Here is a 20,326-nt window from a genome sequence, read left to right on the forward strand (position 1 = left end):
GCAACGGAATAAAAGTGAATGGGCTAAGAGATCAGGATAGACTGTAGGAGCTTCGAACTTCGTAGTTCTGAAGGCTAGGATCTTGTCCATTCTAGATAGGTATCGCATCAAACACTTCACCTTGAAAACGATAGCGATCCTAGTTGACCCGGCTGAAAATGAGAAGTACGAGGAGGCAATGGCCAGGGTTAAGTGCATCGTTCTTGACTGTGTCAAGGATCATGTGGTACCACATATTGCCGAGAAGGGCACGACAAATGAGATGTGGGATGCCCTGAAGAAGTTGTATCTGCATACTTTCGTGCAGAGGAAGATGCTTCTAGAAAATCAACTGCGTTCATACTAGATGTAGAGGGGAGAGAAGATAGATATCTTCCTCGAGCGATTGACAGAGATCCGGGACTAGCTGACTTCCATAGGGGCCATGTCGAATGAGGAGATGTTGGTGAGGACCGTATTGAACGCAGTCTCAGAGGATTGGGAGGTATTTGTCCAGAGCTTACTGGGCAGGTTGAACCTTCCAGATTGGGAGGAACCGTGGGTGGCTCCTCGTCAAGAAGAGACCAGACAACTGACCAAGGTGGGAAGCAGCGGCAAGGGGGTTAGAATCAAGGAGGAATAGGAGGATGTTGCCCTAGCATCTGCGGGAAAGCAAGAGAAACGGAAGAAGAAGGACCTCTCCAAGGTCAAATGCTTCCACTATGGGGAACTGCGTCACTATGCGAACCACTGTCCGAGAAAGAAGAGAAAGGGAGAGGCTTCTGAGACCAAGGCAACGCCAGCGAGGGCGGAAAAAGAAGTGGAGACAGATGATGACTGTGCCATGAGTTCTCATGCGCCACTTGAGAGGAAGTGGGGAGACATCGAGCTGTAGGCATACCGATTACAGGCGATGAGGGATAGGATCCTCGAGGTACCCAACCTCTTGGATTATACCTTGCTACGGTAGCCTCGAAGAGAAGTAGCGGGACTGGCATATGTCGGTAGAGACGAATGCGAATGGAGTGACAGAGGGTGCTACAGTGCAGTAGTCCCAGGACAACGTGAGGCAACAACGAGAGATGCATGGAGTTGTTGCAGCAACGCAGAGGCCAGTAGAGGGAGCACTTGTTAGCGACAGAGGGAGCTTCAACATCAAGAGTGTTTCTAGCTTGACAAAGATGTCAAAATTGGGATGACCAATTGCTTACTTCTCAGTAACTAAGTTGCAGTGCAGCAGTTAGCAGTGGCAGTGCTATGGGCAGCACGATGCAGCATGATGAGAGGGGATGCAGTGCAGATGTAGCAGTGGAAGTGGCAAGGCCATGGGTAGTAGTACATGATGCAACAATGCAGAGGATGTTGGGCGGGGAGGCCTAGCATCAGCACAGGGACCGATGCTAGATGATCAGGGTGATACTCAGTGAGGAGTATTACTAGAGCACAGTCTTTGCTAAGAGGGAGTGTTGATTTGGGGTAGCATGGGATGTGCTCTAGCCACAAAAGTTGGTGGAGAGGCTAAAGCACATGAGATCTCCAAGACCCAAAAATGGTTTGGGCAGAATCTAACTGGTTTGGGAGATATTAAAATAATTAATATTTTTAATGGAGTTCCTATGTCTAAACTTAGGAAAAATAAAATATTAATGGGTATTAATATAAAACTGGGTTAGAATGGTCCAAAAGTCATAGATCAAGCGAAATCTAATCTTAGCCGTTGATTAGAGATTTAATCTCGGTCGTTGATGGACTGACGAGAAAAGTATAAGAGGAGGCTTGAGGGTCAGTTGGAGAATACACCAAGAGAGATCGAGAACTCCATTTTCTGGGGCAGGGTTTGCTGAGGAAACTGAGTGAAGTGATCTGAGTTGTAGCTGAGGGGCAGTGAATACATAGCAGAGAGGCAGAGTTAGTACCAAGAGGATCAACGCAGAAGCCGGGAGAGGTTGACATAGAGCTAGCTAGAGGCCACACATAGGTAGCTAGAGGCCACGCAAAGGTAGCTAGAGGCCACGCAGAGGCAACCAGGAGCTGCGCAGAGACATAGAGGGCCAGTGTGTGTGGCGCAAAGGCTCCAGAGGCTGACACAGAGCGCCGAGAGGCTGACGCTGGGCCAGATAGGTTGACGCTGGTCCTGAGAGGCTGACACAGGCCCTAGAGGCAGCGCTTGGAGATTTTCGTGGGACAAATTGGAGCTGGAGAGCTGGATAGGGTGACGTAGAGTAGTAGAAGCTGTATTGTTGCTGTGGGATTGTTCATCTGGTGATTTAGCTGGAATATCTGTCTCCGACTGAGAGGTACTACTGTCGAGGGCATTCTCTATTGGGTGAGCCATTTCTGGCACCTAGGTTGTATTCTGAAACTACATAATAATAAAGCCCTTTGAATAGTTGCATCGGTTTTCCCGCATTGGGTTTTTCCGGGGACATTAGTCCAAAAACAACGGTGTCATTTGTGTGCTTATTTTCTTTCAGTTGATGATCTATATGTGTTGATACTGTACTTGTATTTATTTTCAGTATTTACATGGTAAATAACTTGTTAAGTAATTGAACAAGTAGGAAGAAATAAATCAGATAGTACTGGAAGAATTTCTAATGGGTTAAACTTAGAAATTCCAACATTAGCATCCTGCTCACTCAGTGTGATAACCTCTCCCATCTGGCCAATGGGTTGAGGGACTTGGGATAGAGTGTGATCCCTACCCCTTGCAGTAGGTGGATCTTTCCCAAGTTGATGGATGCATGTGTTCTACCATCTGACTCCTTAGGGCTAAGATGGATGATTAGGGACAATAGGGTAGAGTGTGATCTTTACCTCTGGTAAGTTGATCTCACTTATTGTCAGGGACATTGGGATAGAGTGTGATCCCTATGCTTGGGGTAGGTTGGTCTCGCCCATTGTCTTTGGTTCTGGGTGGTAGCTATGGCTCCCTGATGACAATGATGATGATGATGATTCCGGAAGGTAGTAGAGTCTCCTCGATGGTGATAGAGGCAGGGTGGTAGCTGGAGCTCCCCTGCAACATTTCTTCTTCTTTAGATTTGAGAATGTTCAGCATATGATGAAGTAGATACAAGTAGAGATAATACATGATGATAGGAGGACATGATGATCTATGGACATATATTGACAGGTGGAATTTTCCGTAGTTGAGAGGGAATATTAAGTTATGTAACTAGGGTTAAATTCCACATTAGACAACTCATTTGATGGAGATAATTATTGCATTAAATTCCTCTTTCCGAGAGGACCAAAATCGACCTAAAGATCACTCAAATCGGATAAGGAGAAGTGCACTTTTGAGTTAAAAGCCCTCACATATGAAATTTTCAAGGTCGACTTTAGTGACATGTAGGCTCAAGAAGCCCAAAGGCCGTGTCTTTTCACCCACATGGATTCGTATAAATACAAGAGTCATCTCACCTCATTTGGCACCACAACATCACACAACATATCTCTCTCCTCCTATTGGTTCTCACAACTCAAAAGAAGAAAACTTCTCTCTCTCTCATGAGAAGTACAGGTGGCTGAATTACAGGGCTGACTGCAGGGCCGAATTACAGAGTTGAATTACACGGTTGACCAACGTTGACTTGGGCATAAGTGACATGATTTGATTACGTTTTTGGGTGATGCTTTTCTGTTTTATCAAGCTGTAGATTTTGGGATCAAATTCAAGGCAATATGATGAGCTCCTTAGCTGAAGCCCTAATTCCAGAAGTTGATCGTAAGCTACTCTTCCACATTGACCAAAGTTGACTACTCCAAATCAGACTGTTTTGGGCTCCTTTTGTTCTGCTAAAGAGGCCACATTATTTTCTCCAGGCCGCATTATTTGCTCCACGACAGAGCATTATTTTGACTGCTATCTTATGTCTGGTTAGGGCACACACTGATAGCAGTTCACTGCGGTTGACTTATGCAGACTTCAGGCGCATCAATATTGACTACAGTTGACCCCATCTCTGTCTTGAGTAGTTGCTTTGTATTTTGATATTATTTGGATATTGAATTAATGTTGGATGATGTACTCTCTTTGCTGAACATTTGAAGACAATCTAATAAGAAGAAGATTTGCAAGGGTTTTCCCCACAATGCTTTTTGCCCTGGTCATTGACCAAATTTGTGTCTCTTGTCTCTTGGCTGTCTTTTATTTTTCTTTTGCTTATTTGTTCTATCTACTATTGCTCTACTATCATTGGAAAATTGAAGAAGTGAAATTGAGAAATTGAATGCTGATTTTGATAAAGTCTTTCGGATTAATCACATCCTAAGTTGCTGGTCGATGTTTCGAACCATCTAATGTCATTCATCCTCAGGACAAAGGTGATAAAATCAGTCAATCAAAATGTTTAAATAGCAAAGATGCATCTGGTTCCAGAGTTGGTCGTTAGGAAATAGCTGTTAGGAATTAGCCATTAAAAAGGAGTTGTCTTTAGTGCGACTTTTTGGACTTTCCGATGCCGGAATCCAGCGGAAAAAATTGAGGTGAAATCTTGATTTGTGTTATTTAAATTGGCTTTTTGATTGTATATATGGATTCAACACCTTGAAAAACCCTTAGGGCACTTGGATTGTGCAGGGTTACCCATCAAACTTGTGATTTCAATAAATTCTTGCCGGATTTTAGAGAAATTAAACCGGAAAAAACCACTGGAAAAGCTTCCAAAAAGTCGCACTAATAAAGACAACTTGCGTAAAAAATTAGTTGAATAAATTTGTATATATATATATATATATTATCATTTTGTTTTGTTTTATTTTATTTTATTTATATTTTTAATTAAAATAATATTGAATTCAAATTAGTTAATAACTTAATAATAATATAATAAGAAATGAATATTTGTATATATATAATTGTGAAAATTTCTGAATCTACACATCAGAAATCCTACTGCAATCACTGGTTTATCATCTCCTACTTGTTTTTACATTCAACAAGTTATTTAATTATTTAAACAATGATGAAAACACTATTGCAGACTACATATACATACAGATCGTGAACTAAAATAGAACGAGACAAATACACAAGGGACACCGTTATTTTTGGATCAATGTCCTCGGAAAAATCCAATGCGGGAAAACCGGTGCAACATATAGAGGGTTTGTATTATTAAGCAAACAAAATTTGAATACACTAGGTTGTCTCTCAGACCGGTTAACCTTTCAGAGAAATATCGGCAACAAGAAATACATACGAGGGTTTACCTTGTTCTCTAAGTCACAATTGATCCACTTAATGGCTGATTCTGGCAAGCACTGTGAAAATCCTAGCACAATCTGCTCTGTGTGGGCCAACGTCTTGCCTCTGGGAGGCTGCATCACTTCTCTGTTGGATCAATTTGCTCTCAGGAGCTTCGGCTTCAGCGCTCCTGGCTCAGAACATCGAACTCCCAATATAATCTCGAACTTCCGACTATTATCTTGCAGTGCCACTGCAAGAACCGTCTTGGCTTGCGTTAGCTCTGCGTGAGCCCCTTCCTGGGCTGCTTAGGCCTTTGCGCTACCTCTCTGATGTTACTACTGCCTCTCTGCCTAGTACTCCTAGGCTCGGAACTCCCTTCCGATCCAACTCTCTGCTACTGCCCCTCTCACTGCAACTCAGATCACCTATTCGATTTTCTCAGCAAACCACGCCCAGAAAAATCGAACTGACTGATCACTTGGTGTATCTCCAACTGACCCTCAAGCCTCCTCTTATACTTTTCCTGTTGATGAATCAACGATTGAGATTAATTCCCTAATCAATGGCTAAGGTTAAATTAGACTTAATCTTTGTCACTTTGAAGCTTCTCACCCATATTTTTACCCATTAATATTTTTATTTTCCTAAGTTTGACTTAGGAACCCCACTAAAAATATTAATTAAATTAATAAAACACAAACTGGGTGGAATTTCACGAAACAATTTTCGGGTCTTGGAGATCTCATGTATTCTATCCCCTTCACAAAATTTCAGAGCTAGAGCACATCCGATGCTAACCAAAATCAACATTAATCATAATTAAAAATAAGTTTAATCTATTTTTATCAAATAGTTATTAAATAAAATTATTAATATTCAACAATTAGATTCAAATTTTATTATAATAAAATGTTGGAGAATATTCTATTATGGAATTCAAAGAGGATATATATATATTATATATATATATATATATAGATAAGGAAAAATAATAAATAAATAAATAAATTAATTATAAAAAATAATAATAAATTAATAAATTAATAAAAACTAAAAAAATATTTACTAAGAGAGGGCGGGTATCCAACTTCTGGTTAACTTCCAACCACCGTCCCTATTAAGATTAATAGCGTGCTTTTCAATTTCAATGGCCTCTCTAAGCTTCCTATGATGGAAGTGATCAACCCTGGCGATGACTTGAGAATCCTCAATGCAAACATGGTGATTGGATTTCACCGCATGTTCAACTAAAGCTGAGGAACGGGAACGGTTGTGCTTAACATCTGCTGCAATTTCTTGGATTCTCTAGTTAATGGAGCGACCAATTTCCCCAATGTAGGGAATCCCACAAGAACACGAGATTGAGTAGACACCCTTTCATGTCTTTAGGGTTTACAGGGTCTTTGACAGATCTAAGAGACTTACTAATGATATCTAGTTTTTGGTCTGCAAAGCTGGTTTTTTGGATCCTCTTTTTTGCTCTGGTCTTTAATAGCCTAGGCCTTAGGTCCTAAAGAGATATTTAGAGAATATAAAATTAAAATATACAGGGTCTTGGCACTTGTTTAGATTCCTATTCATAAATTTTTTTATGTTTGCAAACATTACTCCTTGTTTCTTGTTATATAGTGTGTCAATGTCAAAATTATGAAATGAAATGTTGGGAAATGTTAAATTGTGCATTGCATTGTAATATATTTTTTCCAGGGAAAACCTCGCAGGATCCATTCTCTTCCCCAGAATATCTGGATGGAGGGTGGCTCAACTGCTAGCCACAATAGCAGCTGGTAACCCTGTGGGATTCAGCCAGACTTGAACCTCACCCGTATTAGAATTGGGGACCTCATGGTGAACTTCACCTTGAAACGGTCTGTTTGAACTGGTTCATATATATATATATATATAGATATATAATTCTAGTAATGTTTGTACAAAATTTTATCCCATAGATGCATATTTTTCTAGGCAGAGCAGACTGCAAATCAGAATGCAGATCAGCCCTCTGGGCCATTGTTCCAATACTGAGTAAGCATACTGGTGCTGGCATCTGGTACTGTTCAACTTAGCTGAAGACCTTCTGCATTGGAATTTTCCGGAAAACTTAGGAGCAAGGAGAGGACAGAGAATAAGTTGTGGATTGACAAAGGAGAGAAATTTTATACAATGAATCTAACTCATACTGATGACCTTTAACAAGGAAGAAGAAAATTGGATCTGGTTGCAGGCTAAGATTAAAGATGTGCCTAACCTCAGCATCATTTGATTCAGAAACTTTACATTCAGTGGAGATAGTGAACGGCTTAGAGCATTAACTTATCTTTCTGGCCAGAGGAACTGGATCATTGTTAGATTCTTGTCCATAACATGTCTCCTTGATGGTTTCAACATACTTGCTATTTTGTCTGTGGTCTTCACCGTCATATATTGCTCCAGGACCCATTGAGGTCTTTCTAACTGGCTACATCATTCTTGACTTACAGAATTTTTCCTTCTCTTGCATAACACTTAACCACTTTTTCTCTTTAGTATTTATCAGTGCCAATAGTAATCTTAGGTGCTCATCACAGAAGGCTATTTTCTTTAAGTAAAGTTACAGTTTCAAAACTCAGAGCAGGTTTGACTCTGAACCAGTCAAACTGGCCGAGTTTATAGGGCACCGAGTCAACCTGGCCTTCTACTCAGCTTGGGGAGCCAGTTTGGAACCAAATTGAGCCAAACTGGCTTGAACTGGCTGAGTCTGCTTTGGATTGCCTTGTCACCTTCCAGACCTTATGGACCAATTGAATGCTCTTCACCACCAAGCAATTGCTTGCACCGCCTGACATCTGCACCATTACCATTCTTGATAGAGCGTGTTCGGCAAGAGAAGGGGCTGTGGCCATATCAGGCAGTTTGACGCTTCCATGGAAGCCTTCATCGAGTTTTCAAAAATATACTATAACTATCTGCATGGGACCATGAAAAAGAACCTCTCAGTGGGAACCAGTCTGCCAGATTTATAGTCTTTCTTTGTAATTTTCTTCACGAGAAAACTTATAAACGAGGCCTAGTTTTTCTTTGAATGCTAAGTTAGGAATTTGCTAGGAATTTACATATGATGGGAACTGAAATTATACAGATTTGTTGAAGCGAATGATCTGCAATACTTGGACAGAGTGGTAAGTGTTCATGGAAACCAAACAGATTCAAATTCCTACTGAAATCAATCTACAGACTTAGTTAACAATTCCAAGGTGAAACATAGGAAAATATGATATCAAAATGGATATCGAATTTGTATTTACATGGCATTCTCTTCCATAAAATTAACAATTGCAAGATGAAATATAGGAAAATATGATGTCAAAATGGAGAATAACTTTTTATTTACATGAAATTTTCTTCCACAAACTTAATTAAAATTTTCAAGATGACACACAGGAAAATATGATGTCAAAATGGTTAACAACTTCGTAATTATTTTATGTATTTTTTTGAAAACCGAGTCATTGAATCCAAGTCGAAGTCTGAGTCCGAGTTTTAAAACTATAAGTAAAATATTTCGCATGAGTCTAAAACAAACTATAGAGCCTAATGCATCATTTGATGTTCAATCCATGTGGGCACAATTTCTGTATGTTGCTTGTTTGCTTCACAACACAAGTTTCATGCTAATTGGTCTATCGTTATGGCAGGGAAGCAGTCATGATTGAAGCGTGATTGTAAAGCGGCAATTTCTTGCTAAATAACCATTTTCCAACACCATATTACATTTGAGTATGAGATATCCACTGTTAATATACGAATGGCAGTAAAAGATGGGATTTGCTACAAAAACTGCTATTTGGTCACTCTTCTTTTTAACGGCAACTAAGTAGGCTTGCTACCTCTGATTGAAAACTACTTCTAGGAAAATCAAATAAAATGGAAGGAAAGATAGTAAGATATCAATATACGAGATAATGCAGTGTGATCAATAATTTCATCTTATATAAAGATGCATGGCTTTCCTTTCAACACAATTGTAATTCAAGATAGATTAAACATAGATCCATGTGACCAGAACTCAAGTGTCTTATGTGAGTATCTACACTCATAATGGTGCAACATCAGTATAGCTGAGAAAACTCTTAACCAACAAAAATGAGCCCTCTTAACTACTGCTTAGCTTCTGCAATAAGCTGGTGTATAAAATTTGACCTATCTAATCCACATATGTACATGTTCTGACCATGGTTCCCTTACAAACAAAGGATAGGCTTGACACATCCATAGCTGTGATTAGGGTGAAATACTAGTCATCAATATTGGAATGTGTTTTCATGTTTTCTACCTGCAACCACTACAAAGAATGTTATTGATTTGTTTATTGTTTTACACAGTACATAACTATCAGGTTATGTAATTTCAAGTATTTCCAGCTATTTGGTCTCTTAAGTATCTTTTTTCCACACAAGCCCTTGACAAAATTGGATAGCTAGTTATCAGAGCCTCTTGTTCATTTTGACTTTATACCTTTAGCATGGCAGTAAGGATAATACTAGTAGTAAGTCAAAATATAATGGTGAGTTCAGGTCATCAATTCTTGCATTTAAGTGAACGTAAATTTGTACTGGTTACATTGACTGACATCTTAAGTATATATTCATTTCTTGACAAGCCATTTTTTCCTGCAGTAATGGTGACCTTCATTTAATCTCTTTCTTGTCAACTCTGATTCTCTGGTAGTTCCATAGCAACAAGGAACCTAAATTGAATGAAAAGGAGTATTGGAACATTACTATTTCTCTTCACATTAGGTTATGGGTTCTGGGATTTTTATCAAACAGTTTAATGACATGATTTCGTTTTTGTAATAGCATGCTGTGAAAATGTTGCTGATGCATATCTCTTGGCAGGTTCTGGCAAGGCTCAATTCTATTCGGTCGAAATTTGATTCCTTCACAGAAATCTATATGCAAGAAGCTAAGGTATACATGTCACAAATGAAACTTTTTTCAGCAGTTTGACACTGAATAGAATCTAGATACTTGAATATATCTTTGATCTAAAATTGACTCTTAATGGAAATTTCTATGCAAGAAACCAAGGTATACATCTGAGCATGTAGATTTCCACAGTTGGTCATAAGCTATACATGTCACAAACTGAACTGTTATTAACACTTTGACACTGAATGGTACTTGAATTGTTGGCGGTTTCTCACTGATGTTGCATAATTATATTTATCAAGACTTGTGCTTATTCTGTGCTTAAAAGGAAGGAAAAAATCAAAGAGCATTATACGTCCTTCTAATTCAACACTGTAGTATGTTAGATTTGACATTGAGTATGAATGATAAGCTTCCTGAATGTATTTTCATGAGCATGCCCTAGGAATTGGAGGAGACAGAAATTGAATTGGAACTTATACATCAAAAAGAAGCGGTTCAGGAAGGTTCAAATAATTGCAGCCAACTAGCAGAGCTAACAAACATTCCATCGAGTAATAAATGCTTACCTGTATTTAGTATACTATGTCGTGGTTGGTAGCTGTTTATCTTGCTAAGGGAAATACCTTATCAGCACAAACATAGTCTCATATGATAACATGTTCTCTTGATGGATCTGTAGGTTCCTCTGTGAAGGATGTTCATAAACGGCTACAGGAACTAAAGGTGCAAATACAAAACATGTGAGTAATGGTGCATTTTAGTGAAAGTGGGGACAAAAGTTAGGCTACTACCTGTGTTGTTTTATTTATTTATCTATTTTTGGGATATTCTCTATCTTCTTCAATATATTTTTGAGAAAGTGTTACTTACATTAACCTCGAAGAAGACATTTAGAAAAGAACTCAATTCTATCTAAAGGACAGCAAGAAGGTCCTTAGATTAGAATCATTTAGCTCTGGGGTCATAGTTTCAAGTGTCCCTCCTATTGAGGGAACCTCGTTAAACTATTGTTGAAATGTTTCAAAAGTGAACCAAGTGCTATTGATGACAGCATTACATCTAACTTTCCAAATGGAATACAGGGAAGCTAATCTAATACAATGCCCAATACTTACAAAGTGTTTAGGGGAAATGCAATCATAGTTTTCTGAGATAGAATCCTTCCAGTAAAATGGTCTGGCAAGGGTATGCTTCCATGAGGACTGTCGGTGAATTTAATTTCTTAAATTTCTGATATTAAATCTTCAATCTAGGAGCATAAACTTAGAGATACTACACTGTATGTGCAGAGGTCAAAACATTAATTGGCCTTCTAATCTATCACTGCGGAATGGAAATATCGCAATAAAACCAAATAAATTGCAAGCCAAGGCTATAGGGGATGTATTCATTAGATGGCAGGCTTAAGGGCAGTTTTGTGAGGGCACATTATGAACTTGAATATGGAATAATACAAATAATAAAAATTTTTTTTTTAAATAATATAAATAATAATAATTAATAATTATGAAAGGGCATGTTTCAACATACATGACTCCTTATGAAAGGGCATATCTCAACATACATGACTCCTCATGAAAGGTTACTCCCACCTAATATTTATATGGGGTCCATTATTGTATTCAATCATATCTCTTTTGTGCTAAAAACATTTATTTATAAATATTGTTTATCCTATGATGGATATTCTCAAATTATAGATACTCTAAATATAATTGTGTGATAACAAACCTTGTTCGTATCATTTTTTGTCCCTATTCTCTAGTTCCTTAACCACATTTAGGCTTTTGGCCACTCTTATTCTTGTAATTAAGAAGAAACTAAGTAAAAAGTAAAATTTTTCTAAAAAGTTATAGGGTTGTGGAAAAAACATTCATATATATAGAAAGGTTTTGAATTATTGTTTAAAAAGTGCATGCAAAAGTGGAAAGGGATTTTTTCCAAATAAAAATTGCATGTGAAATTAAAAAAAATGAATTTTTAAAAATCTTTAAAAATACACATAAGAAAAGGAAGAGTAGATAAGCTAATCTTGATTCCTCATTAATTGCCATTGGGGGTTTACAAGCTCGTGGTTTTGGCAACGCATGGTAATTGCCCATGGTATTTGAAAGTTAAAGAAAAACAAAAAGAATACAAACATTTCTTTATGTGAACAGTATTTTATCTTTTTACGCGGAGGAAATTAGCCAAGGAGTTAAAGGTGAAAAGTGGACATATATTTTATATTATATCCCAAAAAAGGTGAAGGAAATTGTATATATAAAAAGGAATTTTTTTGAAGTTATAAAAAAGGTATTCAAAGTTATATATATATATATATATATATATATATCTATCTTGAAGTTATACTTTATAAAATATAGTAAGCAAGTATCAAATTACATATTGAAGGCATATTGAAGAAGTGGGATTTTCACACCTTGTACACTCACATATTAAGAAGAAAACATAATCTTCATAATCAAAACACCGAGAAATGAAGAATATTGATAAGATTACTAGCTGCTGAGTCCATGATCAAAATCGTTAGGATACTCAATGTTGCAATAGGATTAAGAAAGTTATAATTGTAAAAAGTAAGAAGTGAGGGTAAAATCTTTCTGGCCGCTATAACAAACATAATAATAAGTAATAATTAATTAAAATGTGTAAAGGTGCATCTTATCTACGAGACACATCTCTTCGTATGAAAGGGCACCCTTCCTATTAATTATAACGGGGCCCCTCATTATAACATTCAACCATTCATTCTATCAATATATATTATTTACAATACAACATTGTGTATTTTGTATACAAATACATTTTAAGTATAAACATACCAATGTTTGTTTACTACAATGGTATCAGAGCTATTTGATCCTTTGGCTGTCAATCGCTGCACAGTCCATCCATTAAGCTTTAGGTCCAAAAATCCTGGGAATATATTTGCAAACAATATTAGATGACCATAAAACTAATCGAGAATTATTACTAGAAATGAGAGAAATACTTATAAAATCGATAAAGCTTCGTGAAACACCATATTCAACACCTATAGTAGAAGCTGACCTTAATGTCAAAGAGGATGGAATTATTGAAAATACAACACCTAAAGATGTAGAAGCTATATATGAGGAAAAAATGGTCAGTCCACTTGAGGTCTTGGACACTAGCATTTCAATTTGCATAGAGGAAGTAGGAAATCAGCATGGCCAACCACCATCAAATCCTCCACCTTTTGTACCATCTTTGCAAATACCACAATACTAAGGGCCTCCAACATTTAATTCACCATTTTTCCCCTACAAAACCCAACCATAAATTCCACATCAACAACATAATGCTTTTCTAGTAAATGTTCCATCACCATTTCATCATTAGTACTAGGTTCCTCATCCCTCTCAACTACAACATCTATAGAACCCCAAAAATAAACAACTGCAACAAAACAAGGGTTACAGGATCCAATGAATACTCATAGGTATAACTATTAGCATCATCATGCAAACCACCCTCCACAGTATAATCTTTCACATTTACAACATGTTGTCACCTAAAGTGTACACCTAAGGTGCAACGCTCAGAGTAGGGGTTGTCACTCTAATCCCTACTCACTCTGTTTAGACTCTCTCCTGGCCAAGTCAAGGGGAGTCGTCCCTAAAGGTGATGATGAAAAGGAAAACCTGTTGGAACAACAGGTCCTAGGAGATGAAGGGAAGGATCAGTACCTCTCTAGACAAATTGAGATGAGATTGATTAGCAAGTTTATTTATTAGATGAGCAAAATTTTAAGATAGATTCAATTGAGATCAAAATAGCATGACTAGATTAGCAAATGTAGACTAGTGCCTTATGAACAATGCTCAATATAGATTATATCACTTGCAAAATATGAAAATTGCAACTTACTAGATAAGCAGTGCTCCAAGGAAAGTTAGTAAGATAGATCAAGACAACCAAAAGTATGAGCAGTAAACAATTTAGGAACGACTTGCATGTAATTATTGTTGAGAAATTGAAAGGAATATAAATATTTGATTTCTCTTAACTATAACAACTGCTTAAGATATTATTTCTTTGGATTCTACTTCGTATTGTTTATATGAATTATTATCTTCAAACAGTTACCAAAACTAGAAGATCAGAATACACAAGTACAAAAAATATTGGCACCAAGCCAGGGCAAAAACCTCTCCTAAACATGAGAGGAAAAGCCCTTTGAACTCTTTCTTATAGAATCTTTATTGAGAAATTACATGACCCAAACATTGACTCAGAAAATGCCTTCAACATCAAATGACAATACCTCCAAACATGTACACAAACATACTGTATACTTCTGCAGTGAATTAGGTCTGTAGCATGAGCATGACAGTTAGCAATGATAGACTCGGATAGGCTCTTCTAGTCTCTCTCTATCCTTGCACTACATGAAGATCCTTCATACTTCGACAGAACGATGATTAGAGCTTGTCTCAAGGCTTCGTAATGCTAAAACAATGATTGTCCCAATACAGTGAGAACAAAATGCTTTTATATTAGAGTGTAGACATATATGCGAGTAGGGTTAGGGCTCTTCTAGCCCTATGATACCTTCGATCTTTTCGACAATGATTTTCTCCTTTCAAATTCGGCTAGAACAGACATTCAACCCAACAGATATACTCAAGAAATGAGATGCCCTTAACTCGGATCAGAATGCCTCAACCTGGATCAGACTGTCGCAATAGAGAATAGGCTTGTGAATGAGGGAACAAACCTCCTCAATGATTACGGCTACCCTTATCATCGACCCTTTCACTTCACTTTTATTCATGAATGAGAAATGAAGTTGTAGTGTCTTGAAGAGGTGTCAACGCAGCTTATATATGGGCTTGCCTCCACACCATTAAGCCGACGTGATCCTTTTAGCCGACGTGATCCTTGATTTAGCCGACGAGGTAATAAGAGGTTTCCTGAATTTCTTCAAGCGGTTTCTTTGCAACAAATGCGTGGGTACATGTTGGAGTATTTCATTGATGATCTAGAAGGGTTCTTGACTTACTTCAATTACATTTACATGAGTAATAATACATGATTGTCTTCATTTTTACATGACTTATCTTAAGGCTCACAATTGGAGCCAAAACTTCTTGAGCATGAAACCCATGTCTCAAGCAACAAAAAATACATCGTTACAATATTTATCATTATGAAGACCGAACCTAGTTACACTATTTTCAACACTCCCTCTTAACTAGGGAGGTATTCATACAAACATGGTACATGGACATTCTCAATACAAGAGTTCTGATAAGCAAAGAGTCAGATTAGTTATCCATCTGTTCTAGCATCATTTTTCAACCAACATTGTTTCCATATAGCAAGGTCTTGACTAACCACTCTATCTCTCAAATAGATCAGATCACACAATGTTGGCGAGACCAATGACTGATAGACACACATCATCATTGTCTCTCTTAGGGTCATACCCACCCGGGTGTTCTCCGAGTATGCCCTACTAGGACTATTCTCATCTTGGGTTCCCAGCCCTCAAGAATATCGGTCCTCTTTCCCACTCTTGTCTTGGATGCCCTACCACATCCTCAAAGAGTGTCAGATGCCAGATGTTTACACAATCCTCCGTTCTTTCTTCCAAACTGAAGAGAAGAATGTTGTGTCTAACTCTCCCTCTTAACCAAGGACGATTTGCAAGTTTCTCTTCACTATGAAACTTGCTCGAGTTCCTTTACTCATAGGAACCTCCCAGAGCTCCCTCTTACCCAGGGACTCTATCATCAGTACCTTATAGGGTCTTCTAGTTGATTGATGATCCAAGACTTTGATGTCATCAATTTCTTCATATGTAGGGTTCAACCATCCATCACTTTCCTCCATCATGTCATCTCGGAAAGTATCCTCCTTGGCTTTACATCTGGGGCTTCCTTCATAGGGCCATCTATCTTCACCTTTCCTTCAACGGTGATTGTTCTAGATCACGAGGTACATAGTTGTGACATCCTTCACAACTCTTGTTACCATTGCCTTGCACACATACCCAGACTTTTCCAAGAGGTCAGACACCAAAAACAAATCACATATTACCTTTTGGTGATGATTGTTGTTGTTGTTTTTTTTATTCTTTTATTCCAGTGACATCTTCTTGTAGGTATCAACATCCTGCATACATGTTGACACATCTCCCAATGATATTTGTTGTCAAGGGTCTTCATCTTTTCAAACTTCCATCAGAGTCTTCACATCTTTCCGGGAGATTCCCTGGTCAAGTCTTCCTGATCCTCTAGATGTTGATTGCCCTCATCATGGTTGCATGTGTTGAAATTTCTAAGTCTAACTTGCTAGAAATTCTTCTTGCATTATCTGGTTTATTTCACCTACTTGTTTATTCCTTAACAATTTATTTAACCATATAAATACTGAAAATAAACACAAATGCAGTCTCAACTCATATACAGATCATCAACTGAAATAATAGACAAACACACAAGGGACACCGTTACTTTTGGACGATCGTCCCTAGCAAAACCCAACTTGGGCAAACCGGTGCAACAATTCTAAGGGTTTTATTATTAACCAACTTTTTGGAGTTCAACTAGGGTGCCAAACTGGCTCACCCAACAAAGATTTCTATTTGGTAGTAATATCTCTCTTCAAAAGAAGATATTCAGCAAGTCTGCCCCATGACAATTCTTCCAGCGCTTCTCCAAGGCTCTGCGTCAGCCCTGCTAGCCTCTGCGTAGCTCTGGAACCCCCTGCGTCAACCCTCTGCCTCTCTGCGTCAGCTTTGACAGAAACAACACCCCACCGGCTCCACAATTTGCCCACAACTCCCTAGGATCTGACAACTGAAGAAACTAAGCCTTCCATCTCTGCGCAATCCGGGCAAACGCTGAATCACTCCTCTGGCCAACTGCGTCAAGCCTACTTGGTTGAGTAGGATGACGTGGCTCTTCGTGAGCCTCTTCTGCCTCTCTTTGCCTTTGATGCTGGCCCTCTCTCTGGCTCGAAATGATGATGTAGGCCCTCTGCGTTACTCCTTCTCAGCTGCTTATTGCTATGGAGCAACTCTATTTCTTGGGACAGCTGCTACTGCTGGTGCATTTAGTACTTCTGTGATCTGCAACGCTTAGATACCATGTTGAAATTTCTAAGTCTAATGCGTCAGAAATTCTTCCTGCATTATCTGGTTTATTTCACCTACTTGTTTATTCCTTAACAAGTTATTTAACCATATAAATATTGAAGATAAACACAAATGCAGTCAGTCTCAACTCATATACAGATCATCAATTGAAATAATAGACAAACACACAAGGGACACCGTTATTTTTGGACAAACGTCCCTGAGAAAGCCCAACTTGCAAAAACCGGTGCAGCAGTTTTGAGGGTTTTATTATTAAGTAGCTTTCTTGAGTACAACTAGGGTGCCAAATTGGCTCACCCAACAAAGATTTCTATGTGGCAGTAATGCCTCTCTTCAAAGGCAGCTATTCAACAAGTCTGCCCCACAAAAATTCTTCCAGCGCTTCTCCAAGGTTCTCCGTCAACCTTGCTAGCCTCTGCGTAGGTTTGGAACCCCTTGCGTCAACCCTCTGCCTCTCTATGTCAGCTCTCTGGCCTTCTGCATCACCCACATAGGCCCTGCTAGCCTCTGCGCAGTCTCTCTGGGCTTCTGTGTGGTTCTTGCTGGCTCTGCGTAGCCTTCTCAATCACTGCACTGGCCCTCTGTCACTATCTCTGCCTCTCTGATATGTACTCACTGCCCCTTGCTGCAACTCAGATCACTTGTTCAAATTTTCTCAGCAAACCCTGCCCCAGAAATCGAACTGATTGATCAATCTTGGTGTATCTCCCACTGACCCTCAAGCCTCCTCTTATACTTTTCCTGTTGAGTCTTCAACTACCGAGATTAAGTCCCTAATCAACGACTAAGATTAGGTTTGGCTTGATCCATGTCATTTAGAACATTCTCACCTAGTTTTATTTTAATACTCATTAATATTTTAATTTTCCTAAGTTTAGAGTTAGGAACTCCATTAAAAATATTAATTATTTTAATACCTCTCTAACTAGGTGGAATTTCTCCAAACCATTTCTAGGTCTTGGAGATCTCATGTGCTTTAGCCTCTCCACCAATTTTCATGGCTAGGGAACATCTGATGCTACCACAAATCAACAACATGATCTCTTCCATCCTCACATCTTCCATCCCAGGAGATTTCAATCAGAGTTCTTCAATTGTAGTCAACCACCTCATACTTCATATGAGGATATTATGTTGATTTCATCTAATGTCCTTCTGCATCCTTTCAAAGGAGGAGATCATTTTTACTTTTGATCATGCTTGATCTATGTTACCTGCAACCATATGACATGATATTCCAATATTACATATAACCACAAGCATACACAACTCGTTTTACCTTTGCTACTTCCAGTGGCTTCCTTGATTGAAAAGATCTTCAATCCCTTGATCTGCTTTATTTCTCATGCCACCGGACCATCATCTCATGAATTCCAAGAAGTTGAATTTCCTAATGAAACACTTGCTGCCTTTCCTGACTAGGGAATCCTCCACTGAGGTTTTCATCAGAGAATCCCCATCTGGCAAATGCTTCCTTTGGCCTGGATGACTTGTTCTTTTCCTTTAATGAGATTCCCAAGAGCTATGTCCTTCATGATTCCCATATGAGCTCTTGCTTCTAGGATGCCACGATGCATTTTCTTACTATGATCATATTTGCAAGGACTTCTGATAAGATCCTTTTGAGAAGGATACCATCTCATTCATACTTGAGAGCTATTACTCCCTCTATCCTTTAGCTTCTTCTATCCTTCAGATGACATGGACTCTTCTCCATAATCTTCCCATAGCACTGAATCTTAGCTATACTAAACTGTCTTGTTTGAGGACCAAACTTCCCTCCTCATGCTTTAGTCTTTTAACCTTCAGCACTTTTGTCCACAACTTATCCTTTTTCCATTTTGCACAGGTACCATAAGTTGTTAGATGAGGAAGCTTCCTTGCCCGAAGTACACTTGACATCTTGCTTATTGAGAAAATAGATGATTGTCTTCTTATCATCTTCCTCAGATCTCCCAGTTGAGATCTCATGAAGATGACCTTCTTTACTGCATTTCAGAGAGCACGTCTTCTAGCATTTCAATTAGGTCACTACTGCACCATGACTGCAATCATCGTTGTTGCTCCTTCACCGAGATCATTATTGCTGTACCTTTATAACAACGAGGTCTTTATGATAGCTACACCGAGATAGGGATCAAGACCTTGCCTTCATCATAGCCGAGATCATGCCCATGACCTTGTCTTCATAAAAGAACAAGATCGTGACTGCTATTTTATTGTCACATCTTTACTGAGAACTTTACTGTTCTTTTACTAAGATCATCTCTGCGCTTTTACCGAAACCATAACTATAACACGGAGATCTTGTTGACATCATTGCTGCACCATGATTGTCTCTTGAGATTGCCACGGAGGTGATCTTGGCCTCTTCATCGAGATCATGATCTTCCCAGAGCAAGATCATGATCTTTGTCACTAATCATCATTGTTATCACAGTTTCTTTCATTATGCCTATATCATAACAATTACTGTCATTAGTATTTCCTCCTCGTCCGCATCTCTTGACACAGCTTGAAACCCTCATCAGTGTATTTTTTTTATATGCCTCGACTTCACAATTCTTTTCAACATGTTTATATATATAACATACATATGCCGAGACTGTGAGTCTGATACTACGCAAGGACAGTGAAGGTTCCAAGTCTATATACATTCACCGAGACTGTAATGGCTACTGCTCTATTTTATTATGCCAAGACTGCACCGTATTATGCCGAGACTGTCCGAATTACTGCTCCTTCTTTAGACTGTGATCTTAACCAAGATTGTAGCCATTTATGACAGAGGTACCTTGCTGTGCCTATCCAGGATTTCAGACCTCCGAGAAAGACATCAAAGTCTTGTCTGCCTGCACCTATACAAAATACTAAGCCTGCACCTTATCACCGAGATCTTGTGTCCATCCGAAATCTGTATCACGCCTTCCTGTAGTGCAGATCTCTGCTCTCATACCCATCTGAAGTTCCTTCTGCTTCATTCAACCGAGATCTAGCTTGACTGTACCTTAAACCCATCCGAGGTGCAGTCAAGACTTTCACCGAAAATGCCTGCGGCTCTGCTGCTCTATAGATGCAAAATTTCAGAGAAAAAATGCAAAATCTTCTTGT

The 20,326-nt window shown here is 38.6% G+C and overlaps 1 protein-coding gene across 1 annotated transcript in view; it reads left to right on the forward strand.

Annotated features, from left to right (window-relative positions):
• Positions 1–20,326, forward strand: part of LOC149254117 (uncharacterized) — a 342,370-nt gene that overhangs the window by 226,986 nt on the left and 95,058 nt on the right. Inside the window, 3 exon segments of the mRNA XM_089460071.1 lie at positions 10,051–10,122; positions 10,529–10,637; positions 10,766–10,826. Of these exon segments, the coding sequence (XP_089316197.1) occupies positions 10,051–10,122; positions 10,529–10,637; positions 10,766–10,826 (242 nt within the window).

This window comes from Pinus tabuliformis, chromosome 7, assembly GCF_031772625.1.
Source record: "Pinus tabuliformis cultivar Carrire ecotype Pingquan chromosome 7, CPIR1, whole genome shotgun sequence".
Taxonomy (NCBI): domain Eukaryota; kingdom Viridiplantae; phylum Streptophyta; class Pinopsida; order Pinales; family Pinaceae; genus Pinus; species Pinus tabuliformis.